Source organism: Diabrotica undecimpunctata, chromosome 1 (assembly GCF_040954645.1).
Source record: "Diabrotica undecimpunctata isolate CICGRU chromosome 1, icDiaUnde3, whole genome shotgun sequence".
In the NCBI taxonomy this organism is placed as follows: Eukaryota; Metazoa; Arthropoda; class Insecta; order Coleoptera; family Chrysomelidae; genus Diabrotica; species Diabrotica undecimpunctata.
The window spans coordinates 59,345,593-59,363,845 of NC_092803.1; the positions used below are offsets into that span (position 1 = coordinate 59,345,593).

The following is an 18,253-nucleotide window of genomic DNA, read 5'->3' on the forward strand; positions in this document are numbered from 1 at the left end:
ATGTTGAGAGCTTCCCCTTTTTTGTGCATTGTATCCATTATGTCTTATATTATTTTAATTTGTAATATTCCATCTAAGTTCAGCTTACTATGATAGTTTAAAGAAGCTTTTATCATTTATTGTTCATCTTTTAGTTTCTATTTACTTTTTTCTTTTCCATTTTTGGTTCTCTACATTTTTTTAGATAATCTTCCTTTACATGTTGATTTACTGTTTTCCTTATAGTTTTAATTATTTATTTGAGTTTTAAATAATATTCTGTATTACAATCGCTTCTTATTTAAAACAAAATATTTAAAAGTCTTAAGTAAGAATCAAACAGACTATTACCTTAAATCTGTGCCATCTAAAATTTGCAAAGCAAACAGACGATGAATGGACCGACATGGGGAATCTAAAATTGCATTCCACATCATATCGATTCATCTAAGCAAGAACTTGTCGTTACACAGGTCAAGCATAGCTTGATGGCAATTTTTTTAAACAATTTTAGAAGTCCACTTCTCCGATTCAGTTGCTTTACCAGATTTTAAATTTTAATAGCATGTTTAACATCTGTAATTTTTATTTCTGGTCACTTCTTCTTATTTATTATGTTAAAATTATCTGATCTTTAGCTAATGAAAGTTTCTCTTGGTCTTGTCGACAATCACCCTATCATGATCGTCTTTCAATAAAACAGATCCTTGCATTATTTTAGTTTCTATTATTCTTCTTCTTTGTATCTATACAGGCGCTAATTAGCCTTAGCTTCCCTTAAAAAATCCTTCGAGCGTTCCCCATTCAGGGCAAGTCTTCACCATCTCCTTATGCCCAGTACCTGTACATCTGAGTCCACATCGTCCAGGAGAGTACACGTAAACTCGTCACCAATTAGCATAAATGCACTCATAGATAGTATAAACTCATCATCGCAAAAAAGCAGGATTTTAAAATAGACCTAGAGATATTTCCAAACTGATCACTGGTTACCTGCACCCCGTGACAGGTTAAGACTATAAAATGTCTTTTGCATATTTACACTTAGCGTATTACATATTTCATTATGACGCATCTTTTACAGGAATTTATATCTAAGTGACGTGTACCTAAGAACAACTGAGATTGCTCTGAGTTCAGTTTTTTAAAACATCTAAGAGTATTTTGGCATAGCAAGCAAAAGGTTGTCATACCCTTTTTGTTTTAAGCCTCAAATATTTTCTCGGAAGGCTCCTTTAAGTTCATTTTCCAATTTTTGGATATTTTCTGTTATACGATTTTTGGTATCGCGGAAAATGATTCTGATCCGATAGAAGCAATACGTTAATACAATAATCTCATTAGTAATTTAATTCACTAAATTCTTTATGATCTGTCAATCATGAAAACGTTGTTTTGTTGTGCTTTGTTAGCAACATTGTTGTGTGTTGTTCTTCGCCAGTTGATTAAGAAGCTGTTTGCCATTCCAATATCTTCCAATTTTGCGTTTGTTAATAAATGTCTGTTGGATTTTCATTAAATTCATATAATTAGTTCATTATCGTATCAAAGAGGAATTATTAATATGTTAGTGTTTCTCTATTGTTTAAATCACAATTTATTTTGAAATATTTTTAATTTAATTTTTACTTCTATTTTGGAATATTTGTATTGAAAGCATATATTGTAAATAATACTTGAATATAACAAAAATTACTCTCCAAATAATTTACACACCTGCCTCTTTTTTTTAAAGAAACATCCACATTGCGGGCAATATTTTGAATGGCACTGTATATACACATATATTTTACACGTCAAAAAATACATTGTATTTATTTTTATTTCCACCATTATACCGAGAAGTCTGTCAACAATGAATTTCTTGGCTGCTGATTTCTAACAAATTAGATCACTAGAAAGAATAGATTATCTAGAAAGTCGATTGAATATATTTTCAGCGTATTCTAATGGTGTATAAATAAAAAATTTTCATACGTAGGCACAAATGTTTTTTATGTTTTGGTACAGAAAGACTTGCGATATAAGAAATTAAATTTAAATTTAATTATTAGCAGAGAAAGCATTAGTAAAAGGTATAAGAAAAAAATATTTTTTTATAAACAACGGCTAAGTCAAAAAATTACTTTTTAATTGATTTAAACGCTTAATTTTCTGACCTGAAATTTCCCAATTATTTTTTAGTAAGATTGACATAAGTAAAAAATCGATAATTAATTTATCAATTTATGGGCAAAACCCGTCTTTGTTGCAATTTTTTATAAATGCAATATAACCTTTGCATCAATAACCGTCAGCGATATACACATCAAAACGAAAAAGGAGCCCCTAATTTATGTAATTTAATGTAAATTGTTTATTGCATTAGCTAGGAACTTAAATATGTACCCCTACCCAGTAGATACATATAATTTTTATAAATAAAAGAAAAAACAAGTTTTTTATCTTCTTTTGTCTTATATTCAATAAAAAAGCAAAACTTGGCAACATTTTGGAATGACATTTATTCTTTTATTGAATTTTTGTTGATAATAACGTGATGTTTACTGACGAGTCCAGATTTCTTTTAAATCGGGTTGGTCGCTGTTTGAGTTTGGAGAAAACCAGGCGAGCGCTTTTTGGACTTCACAGTTCAAGACTCCACCAACCAACGCTTTTGGTAGAGGGTTAGTTATGGTTTGGGGTGTGATAACTTTAAATGGCCGCTTTGACCTAGTAAAGTTGTTAAACCACATGTTGTCCCATTTACTAAAAATATGGGTTCAGAAGTTATCCTTTAGCAAGATAGTGCGAGACCGCACGTATCCAGGATAGTGCAAAATTATTTGACTACTCACAATATCTAGGTTATGCAGTGGCCAGCGAGGAGTCCAGATTTAAATTTCATTGAACACATTTGGATACACTCGGGAAGCGCTTACAGGATCTACAGGTACTAAGAAACCTACAACATGTCGAAAAAGAATGAAAACAACAACTAAATACAGAAACTATTCGAAATGTAATTGAAAGCATGCCTGAACGTTATGCAGAAGTCCGGCGAGTTAGAGGAGTCCATATACGATCTAATTTTGTTTTAAAAAGATTGTTAGTAACGCTATTATTTAAAAAATTCACATTTTTCATATCAAATTTTTCACATTCATCAATTTGTTTTCCTCAAGAAAATTTACAGTTCAGTCAAAAAGTTCAGTATACTTATAGCGAAAAGCCTTCGATGTAATTAAATAAAAATAATATAATTATAAAAAGAATTAGTTTAAAACTACGAACATCTTTATAAGAGACTCCTTTTTCTTTTTGATCAGTGTATAAATAGCGATGAGAAAAATTTTATAGAATATGTAAAGAATTTATTAAAGAATAAAGATTGTTATCACTTTTTATTAATATTATTCTAGTGAATAAAATGATTACATACTTTCCCTAGTACTTAGTCATTCTATAAAATGACAAATGCTATTTATACAAAGTATTAAAAACAATTGCTAATATTATATAATTGAAGTGCGTTCCTCAAAAATAAAACGGTTATTCTGGACAAAATTTAGGCCTTTATTATTGAGTGAAACAATATTTTCATATAAAAAAATAAGAAATCAAAATTAATTTAACGGGTAGATAACAGTAAAAGTTTTAATCTAAAAATCTATTCAAATAATGAACAAAATAAACTTGACTTCTATACAATATGTACAATAATAATAAAAAGATCTTCTTCTTCTTGTGCCACTCCTAGCGGAGATTGGAAATCATCATGGCCACTGCGACTTTGTTAGCAGCGCGCCTAAAAAGTTCAATCGAACTACACCTGAACCATTCACGTAGATTACGAAGCCACGATATTTTTCTTCTTCCCACACTTCTTTTGCCCTTAATTTTGCCCTGCATGATATTTCTTAAAAGTTCGTACTTTTCACCTCTCACAATGTGCCCCAAGTATTCCATCTTTCTAGTTTTTATCTCATTTAGAATTTCGCAATAAAAAGATGAATCCTTGTAAACAAAATCACTCGGATGTGTGAGACAAAGGACGATCATTGGTCAATACTCAACAACCGAGGAACAACTGATCTCATAACGGGGACCATCGCATCGTATCCTCGCCTAGATCATAGCACTGACGGTGAACGCTCGCATTTAAAATAATGCATTTATTTCACCTGGCGATCGATACGATCCTATGGTCGGAGCGAGGGTCGGAGGTTGGCGCCTCGTTATAAGCGCCCACTTAATGTGCGCTCATAACGAGGCGCCGACCCTCGCTCGGACCATAGGATGGTATCATATTATCATCGCCAGGTAAAATAAATGCAATATTTTAAAAATGCGTTCACCGTCAAAGGGCAGTGCCCAGCCTCGAGCCAGGTATCGGACCATAGACTTGGACCATAGTAATCGAGCTTAGTATTTTTCGACCCTCGACCCTAGTCCTCTACGATCGACACTACGTGGTAAAATAAATGCATTATTTTAAATGCGAGCGTTAACTGTCAGTGCTATGATCTAGGCGAGGATACGACGCGATGGTCTTCGTTATGAACGTACCCTTACTCAGCCTAGAACAGAGGTGGGACGGAGCCGGTCGATCAATACTCGATCGGTGGTACGGAAAAGGACGCTGGTCTCTGGTCAATACTCAGAAAAGCTGCTCAATTTTTTCCAAGAGCTTTTAAGGAAGGCGAGCAACGTTAGTTGCGAGTAGTGTTTTTTTGAAGTTGTATGCGGCTATAGAGCGGGGGCTTAGATGATAGGGATGTAGAAAAGGAGGGGTGCTATGAGGAAAAAAACCGATAATATACGTGTAAAGTTTAATAAACGTTAATATTACTTGATGATTTCTGCTAGGATGAAATACGGATAAGCGAATATACAGAGGCATTATACGTGAAATTAAGTCTTAACTGTCCTGTCCTTTATTTCGGTATACTCTTTAGGGGTACAAGAAACCAATTCGCCAAAGATTTTTGCTTAGATGAGAGGATATGTTGTGGGATGCAACTTTTAGATTATTCCATATCTCTATTACATCTTTCAGCATCGTCTGTTTTGCCTTGCCAATTTGTAAAAGGCGCAGATTAAAGCAAAAATCTGAATTTTGGTTTCGTCAATAGAAATCTTTGGATTTCTACTTTCGAGATGTATTATCATATGTCGCTATAGCGCCCAAATCGAAGCCATTTTATTGTTGCTTCCTTTGACGAAAAAGATTTGTTTTCACGTTTAGGGCTTCTGTACCAATCGCTCTGATGATTCCTGTTAGGATGAAATACGGATAAACGAATATACAGAGGCACTATACGTAAAATCAAATCTTAACTGTCCTTTCCTTTAATGTTTTATATTTTGAGAACTATTTCTGAAATAGAAATCGAAACGTCAAAATCAACATATTATAAAGTAAAATTGTGGCTTAATCTCAATAAATATAGTAAATTGTATTAAAATGCTATAAGAAAATAGAACAATAATTTTAGTATTTACTCGATAATAACTTGAAACGCTCTTATATTGTATTTTAAACTTTATATTATATCTGCGGTAAGCTTTACTTATTACCACCTTTTAATACAAGTAGAATTATGGTAAAAATAAAAAACTACTCTACTCCTTTTTCAACATCAATAAAATTGTAGTGAACAAACAAAAATGAGGCTTCTTTCAAAAATTGTCGATTCTAAAAACGAAAACACATCTTCCTCGTATTCTTCATATAAAGAATCCTATAGTATAAACAAAAGCACAAGTTCTAAATATGTTCCTTTATCGGCACCATCTACCCCCTCCAGTAACTGGCCTTCAAAATTATTCGGAATAACAAGAAGTGCGAGCATTAACGAAGTTCTAGAAGGTTCTAAAAATTTCAAGCCGTCCGATAGTAAGGATCCTTCTACCAAGCAGTTTCTTAAGAAACTTACGGAAAAAGTATTCAAAGTTAAATCGGTAGGTATAGCAGTTTTGTTATTATCATCATTAGCTTACGTAGAGACTAGATTACCTAAATTTACCATGACATTTTAAAGCAAACATTCTGTGACTTTTTAAACTGTTGGGTTTCTCGTTATCACAGCGGGACAATCACTATAACATCAAAAAGCAATAAATAAAAGTATTTGAGAAATATAATAAAGAATATACTAAGTGACGTAGAAAAAAGAACACCTAGGAAAGGTCGATTTATACATATTCGTGCCGTGGTCGTTCCGTGTCAGTGCCGAGTCAGGGTATTTGTAGTGTTGTGTTTGCATACAACCTCGTTGTGGCAGTGTGCGTACCGGTCGAAATAAGAGAGGAAAAAAATCACATATTTCTGAAGGGATACACGAAGGTACATTAAAGTACCAATACGGTGGTGATTTGTTGTCAGGTACGGCATTGCATAGGAAAAGATAACCAAACCGTTGAGCTTCTTGAACCACATTTTCAAATCGTCTGACATGTCTTAAAAGAAAAACCATCAGTGTGTTTTGTTAGTGTTGACTTACGCAGCGGAAACTTTAACCATGACAAGGAGAACAGTACAAACGATCCGTGTGGCTCAAAGGGCGATGAAGCGTGCTATGTTGGGCGTTTCACTAACAGATAGGCAAAGGGGATACTGGAATGAAGACCAATTGTTAGACCAATGGTAGACTGACGATCTAAAACATTGCCCTAGGAATTTGATGTAAGAGGTACAAGATCAGAAAAGAGGAAAAATTATGAAAGAAATCTACGTCCAGCAATAGACAAGTGAAGATTAAATGAATGCTGTACACTAAGAGCTAGAGGTATAGGGCGTGTCGGAAGAATGTTCACACGCCAAGATCGCCACACGTGCACAAGGCCAATTGAAGACTAGTGGTTTGAAGTAAATGTAACTATTAAAATGCGAACTGTTTATCACCGAATCATAAGTTTTGGACTTACTTCATACCATCCTCAGTTTGTATTACGTCTCACTCGTAGGCACCGAAGTGATCTATTTTATCTCTGGTGATGAATCCAGATTCTGTTTGGCTATGGACAATGGCTGTTTAAGAGTGAGAAGGTGACGTTGTGAAAGACGAGATTCTCAATTTTCTATGGAAAGACGTGTGCATCACACTGTTGGAATTATAGTATGGAGAACTATTGTGTATGGAATTGGTGTTCATTAGAGGCAACATGACAGTTGTGCGTTACATCTAAGAGGTAGTGAATCCACATGTTCTGCTTTATATACTAAAGCTTTTCAATATTTTTATGTTTTTGCAAAATAATTTTGCAATATTGTTGATAGAATAATCCGTTTTCTGTCATAAGTCATTCGTAGAATAACGGAAAGTTTATCATTTTCTGACTTAGTTGCAAAAAAATTCATTTGGAATAAACAAAAATAAAATAACTTTAAAACTATTTGACCGATCGCTTTTAAATTTTGATCATATTTTAAACACCTCAAGACTCGACATTCCGGTAATATGCAGGTTCTAAGTTTATGTATAAAAAAGTTATTACCATTTATAAAAAAATGAAATTTTCGACATATTTTGCGTTCTAAGCAACAAATAAGCATAAAAACATATAAAACCGTCATTTTAAAGGTTTTTATATGACGTAATGGGTGTTTTTTTAAAGGTATAGAGTTTTGCATTGGAATAAAACAAACACGAAATTGACTTTATTTAAAAGATAACCGTTTGGCATTTTAATTTAAATATGATTTCTGGCATATGACCGCCACGGCTGGCTCTGACGTAGTCTAATCTGGAAGTTCAATTTTCGATGACTTTTTCCAATATTTGTGGCCGTATATCGGCAATAACGCGGCGAAGGTTATTCTCCAAGTGGTCAATCGTTTCAGGCTTATCGGCGTAGACTAGCGACTTCACATATTCCCACAGAAAAAAAGTCTGGCGGTGTTAAATCGCACGACCTTGGAGGCCAATTCACAGGTCCGAAACGTAAAACTATGATTTATTAGACCACTTTTCTCAGAAACATAAAAGGTTTATTCTTGATGAAAGTCCTTTCAAAGTGGACTTTGACAGTAGTCACAAAGCAAATTATCTTTTGCCTTATGGAGAAGAATTATATTTAGTTAATTGTTTAAGCGATCCAAAGACACAAATATTTGTTTGTACAGTCTCTTATATTGGTAATGACCTAGATGAAGATGTTTCTTACAAACTAATTTTGGAAAATAGAAATAGGTCTTGTGCGTATGAAATCCAAAATAAAATTAATTTAACGACGCCATTTCAAAAAACTGACTTGAAGAATATTTTATTATTATACCAAACGTTTCTTTCAATAAATCAATTGTGGCACGAGCTGTGTGACATGTTGCGCGGTCTTGTTGAAACCACAGCTTCTGCACATCATTGTTGTTCAAATGAGGAATAAAAAGTTCAGTAATTATGGCTGTATATCGGTCACTATTGATTGTAACGTTCTGACCAGAATTTTTTTTTTTTTTGAAGAAATAGTGACCAATGATTTCACCAGCCCAAAAAGCACACCAAACAGTCAGTTTTTCTAGATGTAATGGTGTCTCAACATACAGTTGAGGATTATCTTCACTCCAAATACGGCAGTTTTGTGTGTTGACATAGCCATTCAACCAAAAGTGGAGCTTCATCGCTAAACAAAATTCTCTTATGAAAATCAGGATCAACGGCAATCTACGCCTTGCTAGACGATCGTGTAACTTCAATTTTTGCACGATTTGGATTTTGTAAGCACGCAAACAAGGATCTTTTCGCTAAATCTTCCATAAAGTGGATGGACACATATCCAACTGCTGTGCACGATATCGGATATACTGATTCGGTTAATCGAATTAGTGGTTAATCGAATCGACCATGGTTAATCGAATTAATTGCTCTGATGGAGGTCTATGTTGACCATAAAATGGACGTAGTGCCCGATACGTATTCCGAACAAAACCATGATTTTCAAAATAAATTTGCACAATTTGAAAGCGTTGTTCTGGCGATAAAATGCCAAACCAAACTAAACATAAATCACTTAACAGCTGTCATAATGACCGCCAGTTAATCCCTGATATGTATATATACACTAGTACATATACACATTTTATATAGACGTTTTTGTTAAAGTGTAATAATTCAATTTTTATATCTACAAGCTAAAGTTATTCAAATCAAAATATTTTTTTAAAGGATGAAAATGCTCCCCCAAAACCACCAATTAACCTTGAAAAAATCTTCACTCCCGCCGATGGAGAACAAATTAAACCTACTAAAAGTCGTAAGTATTTTTGTTTCTAACTCCTGTTAGGTTGCAGTTAGCTTTATTTGAGACATGCGGCTATAGAAAAATGTTAAGGTAGCAAGGCTAGAACATGGAAGCAATGTTACATCGAAAAAACTAAATATGGGATCGAGATTGCCTGTTATAGTACATCAGATATCACTTATTTATTTTTATATACATTTTTATACACATAATATTTTTCCGAATTTGTTATAAATTTCGCGAGGTGGTCAAACTACACTGGGGTGCAAAATTAACCGGACACATGATTTTTCCTAAAAACTGGAGTTTAAAAGAGTTTAAGATGTTCCCAATTAAGTATTTAATAATAGACAAAATTTAAACGTCAAATTTATTACAACTTAAGAATGTTACTCAGAAACAACAATAAACAATTCAAAAAATTTAAAAATCCGCAAAGAAAAAAATATTATTTTTTATTTTAATATAAACAATTTTTATGGAAAACAATGTTTAGTAGAGTGTATTACCTCCACGAGCCCTAATTACGGCCCTTATTCGATCAGGCATACTTCGGATCAAGGTAGCAAAGTCTGCTTGAGGGATTTGCTCCCATTCGTCACGAACTGCTTGCTCCAAATCATTCATGGTTTCAAACTCACCATGGTTACGTCGAATACGTCGTCCCAGAATATCCCATGCATGCTCTATTGGATTTAAGTCTGCACTTCTTGGCGGCCATGGTAATAAACGAATTCCAACTTCATCCAAATAATCCCGTGTTATTCTTGCGATGTGCGGACGAGCATTATCTTGCATTAGACGAAAGTTTTCTCCAATAAATGGGGCAAATGGCACTACATGATCTTCCAAACATTGCTGAATATACAGTTGAGCGTTCAAACTGCCCCCTTGAATTGTAACAAGTTCTGTATGAGCCTCTAGGGAAATGCCTGCCCACACCATTATACCACCTCCACCAAATTTAACTCTCGGAGCAAAACAACATTGCTGATAACGTTCACCAGTTCTTCTCCATATCCTAAGCCGTCCATCCGATGAGTATCTGTTAAATCTTGATTCATCCGTGAAAAGCACAGCACTCCAATCGTCAACACTCCAATTAAGATGTTCGCGGGCGAAGTGTAAAGAGGTCCCGTGACAGGTATTATAGACCTTAATCCAATTCATTTAAGTGTCTTCGAACGGTATAAACGGAAACTGTGTTTCTATAGACATCATTTAATCGTTGAACAAGTACTAGTGCTGATAATGTACGATCGCGTAATGCTTGTAACCTAAGAAAGCGATCTTCAACTTGACTTGTGGTTCTTTGTCTACCTTGACCTGGTCTCCTAGTGTATTGTCCTATTTCCCGAAATCTTTGTATTGCATCAAACACTGTACTTCGAGAAATTCCTAAAGCATTTGCGATGTAACGAATGCTCCGCCCATCATCCTGTATAGCAATAGCTTGTGCTACTTCTTCTGGTGTCATAATTTTTTTAATGCAAGTTTTAAACAGGAGACAATCAAAAACCTACAGCCGAACTTATAATCAGGTACAGTACCACAATAAACTTAAATTAATACTAAGCCAATATTTCACATTAATAACAAAACGTATGTGTAAAAGTGTTTTTGTTCGCAAAAAACATCTAAACAGGTTCAAACAAGAAAAAAACTTGTCGCTAATAAGGCATAAAATACAATTCCAAACAAATTAAAAAAGTTTCGATCTAAACACCAACAAAAAACAAAAAAAATTGAGTGTCAGGTTAATTTTGCACCCCAGTATAGTTTAAGTTCAGTAAACACAGGGTTTATGGTTTTTTATTTAGTAATGTAACAGAAATAAGACAAATCATGGACAAAATAACCACCATCATAGAAGAAATACAGAAAAAACAGCTTATTTGGTACGGACATGTACAGAAAATGACAGATCATCACCTACCGACGGTAATATTTGATTGACAGCCACCTGAGCAAACAAAACGAGAAACTAAAACTAAAAGCATAAGTGATAGAGTCATATATCGTATATGTAAGGTAAATGAAAACATTAGATTTAAGATCATCAAGGTATACGCATCTTCCAGTACCCATACAGACGAAGAAGTTGAATGGTTCTACGATGACATTAACACCGCGATACAAGAGGCAACTACCAACTCTACTATACTGATGGCAGACCTAAACGCCACAATAGACCACAAGCAGAATGATTCAGAGTTTGCACTTATACCTCACGAATATGGCGATATAAATGAAAGGGTTTAAACTCTTATAGAATTTCTTGCAACACAGGCTATATGTCATGAACAAGCATTAAAAAAAAACCAAACAAAGTCGACTTGGCAATCACCAGATAGTTTAAACAAGAACGAAATTGACTCTATATTTACCAACAAAAGAGATGCTGTTCACAACTTTTCATGGTTAAAGCAAAGATTGTCTTAAACGTAAAGAAGGAAAAAAGAAATATGGTAACAAGGACTAAAAATGTATTATACACTGCGATTACTTACACAAGGGCATACCAGGAAGAAATAGAAAGTAACCTACAGAAACAACAGCTTAACAAAATGTTGGTGGATACCCTAAAGAAGGCACAGAAGTGCCAAGCCAAATAAATAAGGAAAATTAAAAGACACAAGAAACCTAATGCAAAAAGTAGGGAAATGAAATATAAGCACACAACAAACTTTGCAGAGCTAAGGAATTTACAAAAAAAAACCTTTTAAAAGCCATTATGAAGGCATAAGTAACTTTAACAAAAATAACAGCTAATACTATAAAATAAAACAAAAGATTAAAAGTTCTAAAACGAAAGTTAAGTGCTGGAACGAGGAATATTTATAAGTTAAAAAATAAACAAGGACATGCCATATACACTTACCGGCACGAAAAAACCAGCATTTTTAAAATTAAAACTTAAAATTTTTATTCTCTTTAAACTTTTATTATTTTAATAACGTAAACACAAACGAAACAAACTGTTTTAAGTAATTTCTAATAAAAATTTAACTTTTGAACAAAACTCTTTAGAAAGATAACAATTTAAAAATTACGTCAAAAAACGTAAGTAAATGTTGTAATAAAATGACGATCAATTAATAAAAACTTAAATCATGTGTCCGGATAAATTGATTTTAATAAAGAATGTTTCCTCCACGTGCTCGAATTATTGCTTAAATTTTACTTGGCAATGAGAAATGTCCGGTTATGGAATAAGTTCCCATTCCTTTAAAAGGGCATCTTGTAACTGATTTAAGGTTAAAGGGGCAGGAACGCGACTTCGTATCCTTCGCCCAAACTTGTTCGATTGGATTTGCGCCTGGACTCAATGCTGACCAATGCATTACAAGTTTACTTCGTTTAAAAACTGTTGAGTGATTCTCGCACTGTGAGGTTTGGCATTATCATGCATCAGAACAAAATCATTTACAACAAAACAACAATCATATACAACAAAATCTTTTAGAATTTGATCAATGTATCTGGCAGCTGTTATAGAGCCTCTCGGAACAATGTACAATTTTGTACGTGCCTCTAGAGAAGTTCCAGCCCACAACATAATTGAGGCTTGATACCCTACCCTAGGACTGAAGGTACATACTTTACCACGGCCATCTGGAGACCGCAAGGTAAACCTGGACTTATCGGTAAATAAATCGTGCCTCCAATTATGTACAGTAAAATGAGCATGGTTTCTGGCAAACTAAAGCCACGCAACTCGATGGCTGGAGGTGTGTGATTTGCTTCTCAAGCGTTCGTCTAATTGTTCGTTCTAGTTCTTCGTTGTGGACCGGTTCCAGGTCATCTAGTGTAAGCTCCGGTTGCCAAGAAACGTGTAAAAATAGGGTGCACAGTACTATTGGATATTTGATACTTTTGAGCAACCTATCGCACACGTCTTTCGCCTTGAAGCAACGTAATAATAGCAGCCGATTTCTATTTACAACCATAATTCTTGAGATTAAATCAACACAATTCAACTTCAAATTGTGTTTGACACTTGATTCGACTTGACAGTTTACTCACATCAACAAGAACAAAAGAATAATAATAGAATACCAACAGCTACCTTTGCACTTTTAAAAGTGATAAGAATACTGTATTTCTGATTTTTTATGTATTTTTTTTTCGGATGAGCACTTAAGTTTTATTAGAAATTACTTAAAACAGTTTGTTTCGTTTGTGCTTACGTTATTATAATAATAAAAGTATAAAGAGAATTAAAATTTTAAGTTCTTATTTTAAAAATGAAATGAAAATTTTAAAAATAAAAATTATATAGTCGAGATGCTCAGATTCCAGAAGTAGAAATCTCAGCAATACAAAGAAGAAACAACAAACCATCTGGAAAAGATGGCATTGTAAGCGAAATGATAAAACTAGGAGGCGAATGCGTCATAAAAGCTTTAAAAACTCTTTATATTGCCTGCCTCTTGGAAGAAATTAAAACAGAAAAATAGAATAGTGTCATTATGATAATATTACATGAAAAAAAAAAGATGTAACAGAAATTGGAAACTACAGTCCTATCAGCTTGTTATTTCATTTATATAAGTTCCTTAAAGAATAATTATTAACAGGCCGAGATCTAAACTAGATTTTCACCAACTACTAGAGCAAGCCGTATTTAGGAGTATATATAGAATACAACAAGCCATTGATATTAATATTTAGACTTTGAGAAAATATTTGGCTAAGTCCAGTACCGCTTTCATGTTGAGAGCTCTTACGGAGCGCAATATTATGTACACAACTTTTCTTCAGAATGTATAATAGCGCAACAGCTGCAGTGAGAATATACTATGGCGACACAAACACATTTTCCTTGGAGATTGGTATTAGGTGAGGAGACACCTAAATTATTTACCGCTTTATTGTAGAGTGCTATGAGAAACAATATTTGAGAAAATATTGAAGTCAACATAAAGGGGGAGTTTCTAAAAAACCCACATAGTCCTTATTACAGACAGGGTAGATCAAGAAGCCATTAGAGCTCTGGTACACGAGTTTGCCTTAAAATTAACTTTTCCAAAATACAATACATGACCAAACTTGTACTGGCCAAAAACATTTCAACTAATGGAATACCAATTTAACAAGTTTATACCTAACTATAAGTATATGGACCACGAGATTAAATTAGAAAGATACAATCAAACAACAGAGATAAACCGGAGAATCGGACTAACATGGGCAGCTTACGGAAAACTGAGGGAAATCGTTAGATCAAATTCTAACGTATGGAGCAGAAACATTGAATCTGGCCAGAAAAGTAATAAAAAGATACAAGTGGCATAGTACAATGGATAGGTCAATGTTGAATATATCCTTCAGAGACAGATTTTCAAATTAAATATGTAGTTAGAAAAAAAACTGGTGTTACGGACACATTTAAAATAATTACAAGGCTGAAATGGAACTGGGCAGGACATGTTGCCAGAGTGAGAGATGGAAGATGAACCAAGAAAAGTTTAGAATGGAGACCTAGACCCGATGCTTATCATACTAGAGGACCTCATCGAACGAGGTGGTCAGACGATATCAACCACATCCAGCACAACTGGATTCAAGATGCTCAAGATCGGATGCAATGAAATTATTTACGAGAGACCTATGTTCAGCAATGGACTCAAAACGTATAATGATGATGAATGATACTCTAATAAAAGCTACCAATTCAAGATTTCTTTAAGAAAAATAATTTTTCCCTTGTTGAATATATTTACATGTTGATATTATTATGTTATAAAATGTGTTGAAAATTCTTATCAACAATATTAAAATAGTAATTGTTAATATTTTTAGGAAAAGTATTTGCCTCTTCGGCATTTTACGAAAAAGGTTTTCATCCAACGGTCGAGGATCAGATTAAGCTAGCCCACAGGATATCCAGTTCGTTGTCGGACATTAGTAACAAGAGCAGCAAGGGTCAGTCGATGTACGTGAAACGAATGAAAAGATCTGTCAAATGGGTACACGAAGGAGAAGGTATTTATATATTTTTTTAAAGTTATATTTTATTAACACACGTGTTCGTTGTTAAAAACTTTTATTTCAATTAAATAACTAATTTTTTACCATGGACACATTTGCCGTTGTTGTATCTGGTCGCATATCTAGGGTTATTTTATTACTGCCACACGTTTATTAGTATTTTCTGTCCTGCGCGCTAAAGATTCATCAACATGCTCTTCAGCAACAGTTGATGACAACCAACTGACTTCCAGTGGACAATCTTAGTATCATTAAGTCTCCCCAGATTCAACTAAAGTATGAGACGATATTTGAAATGAATGATCTGTATATGAGTTTACGTTTTCAAATAACGAGCAGCTCGTAGAAATAAAGGAAAATATTAACTGGTGAGCTGCTGAAAAATCTTCCCTGAAGAGCTATCGTAAATCTAACAAACCGAATTAATGCTGCATTCAGATTAAAATTTGTACCAATGATATGGAAAAAGGGCCGAAGTTATTATGATTTCTAAACCAAGAAAACCATTACCCGAGGTTTCGTCATACAGACCGATATCTCTGCTCCATGTGATATAGGAGCTTTTTGTGAAATTTCTCCTCCAGAGATTTAAACCAATTATATTCCCATACGTTAATTTGGATTTAGGAATAAGCACTCAACAATCGACTAGGTGCATAGAATCACAAATATCATCGAAAGGTCGCTAGAAGAAAAGAATGTGTAGTGAATGTCGTTAGCGATTAACGTAAACTGTACATCCAAGCTTAATCAAGCCATTCAGAGCGATGCTACGAATATTTATACTCCACTATGCATCAATAATTTACCTATCAATAAATCTTCATCATTTTTGTACTCTTTTCGTCGAGTAAGAACGATAAACAGTAAATAAATATATATATATATATATATATATATATATATATATATATATATATATATATATATATGTATGTATATATATATATATTTGATTATATATATAGATATATATATATATATATATATATATATATATATATATATATATATATATATATATAAATATATATATAGAGATATATATATAGATATATATATATATATATATATATATATATATATATATATATATATATATATATATATATATATATATGATATAAGATCTTTGCCCAAACAGTACTTACAACTTTTACAGTCGTGCATAAATAAAAAGCATTTTAGAATTAAACAGGAATTGAGCAGGAAGACTGTTTTTTTGGACTTAAAAGAAATTAAAGTAGGTGTTCCACAAGGCAGTGTGTTGGGTCTGGTTCTATACCTACTACACACGTATGATATACCTGTACTGTAAGACAACACAATTGTCACCTTTGCTGATGATATGGCCAAATACGGCTATCGAAGCAGTAGGGACGAAATGGACAAAAAAAATGGAGAATTAGGTTGAATGAGACTAAATCTGTTTATATTAATTTTACCAACAAAAAATACAATACATACCGGTTTTAGTCAACAATACCCAACTACCATATGTACATACTGCTAAGTGTTTTAAGTATAACATTAGATGCCAAACTATGATGGAAGGCTCACGTAATGAAAAAAAGCGAAGAACTAAATATATTTATATAAAAAAAATGTATTGGCTAGTTAAAAGAAACCACTCTGTCCATCCATCATAAGTTACTACTTTCCACATAAATATTGAGATCTGTATGGACCTATGGATGCCCATTCTGAGGTGTGCTAGACCGAAGAATATAACAATAATACAAAGATACCAGAACAAAATACTGCGAAACATTGTAGATGCTTCTTGGTGCGTGGCAAACAGTGATCTCCATAAGGATCTAAGAATGGAAACTGTGAATATAATCATCATGATGGCAGTAAGTCACAAGCAACGACTTCATAGGCATGAGAATAATATTGAGGCAATCCAGACCTTTTTGAACTAGTTATAGTGATAGTGAAGAGCAGAGCATAGTGCTTGGCACGTGTGCATGTTAGAATAGTACACTATCTTGTTAGTTTATATAAGAGACGCTATAGGCTAAGCTCTTAATTTTAAGGAATAGTAGTAATTTAGGTTAAATTAAAATTGCTTATTGATCATTTATGACCAGATTGTAATTGTAATAATCATCATCGTACTGATGACTATTGAAGAAAAGGTTGAACAAAATTTTTCAGTGTTTCAAGTACATTATAAAACTGATTTTATCCACAATCTGAATGATAAATTTTCCATTCCTATATGCATAAAACCGACGAGATTCGACTAAAAACGTAGCAGATGATGTTTAAAACGAATGATGTGTATAAGAGTTAGCATTTTCAAGTTAAACAAAATTATACAGTGTTTTAGATACCTTATAAAACTGATTTTTACCCACTATCTGATTGATTCATTTTTCATTCATATATGCATAAAAATTTAAGCATTTTAGTAACTACAAATTTCCTGTTCATCTTCTCAAATCATATATTTACATAAGTTTTATAATTATTAAAGTTCCTGTACAAAAAGGGGTGTACATATGTGAAATTATAAATATAATTTCAGTAAATGAGGACTGTATTACATAGGGCTGGTTCAAATAAATTAGGATATGTGGTAAAAGGTTATACAGATTATAGCAAATTAAGTTTAATATAAAGTCTTACCAATTCTTCTGCTGCACATACACACACTCGCGGTATTTAGAGGCTTTCAGTCGCCGTTGTTCTTCATACGGGGAAACTGTCCGGTTACCGGTTTCTGAACACGTGTTTCGCGGTATTAACACTGAGATCACACGAGATATAGCACATTTGCGTCTGTACACGATTTAAAATAGTACTTGCGATATTTTTCGCGTAACTATAAGCGAGAGAGATAATTAGAGTGGAGAAAAAGCTTGGTAAGTCTGTACCAAGCGATAGGTAGCGATAGAGAGATTATACGTCTGCCTAGTAGGACTCAGCAGACGAAAGAGAGGACGACTGTTTCTAGCAACAGTCAGCAGTCAAGAGAGAATGTCTGTTATCATCGAGAGACAACAGGCAAGAGAGTGAGACTTTCTTTGCTATCTTACAACTGTCTGTATTT

General features: G+C 33.5%; 1 protein-coding gene across 8 annotated transcripts in view; it reads left to right on the forward strand.

Moving 5' to 3' along the window:
• LOC140449774 (uncharacterized) overlaps positions 1-18,253 on the forward strand; it is a 170,672-nt gene that overhangs the window by 113,854 nt on the left and 38,565 nt on the right. For 5 of the 8 annotated variants that reach the window (XM_072543116.1, XM_072543141.1, XM_072543131.1 and 2 more), the window contains exons 5-6: positions 9,126-9,213; positions 15,007-15,189. In XM_072543116.1, the coding sequence (XP_072399217.1) occupies positions 9,126-9,213; positions 15,007-15,189 (271 nt within the window). Of the gene's footprint in view, positions 1-5,596; positions 5,923-9,125; positions 9,214-15,006; positions 15,190-18,253 lie in introns of those variants that run through there. The other 3 variants (XM_072543161.1, XM_072543154.1, XM_072543170.1) reach the window with 2 other exon arrangements.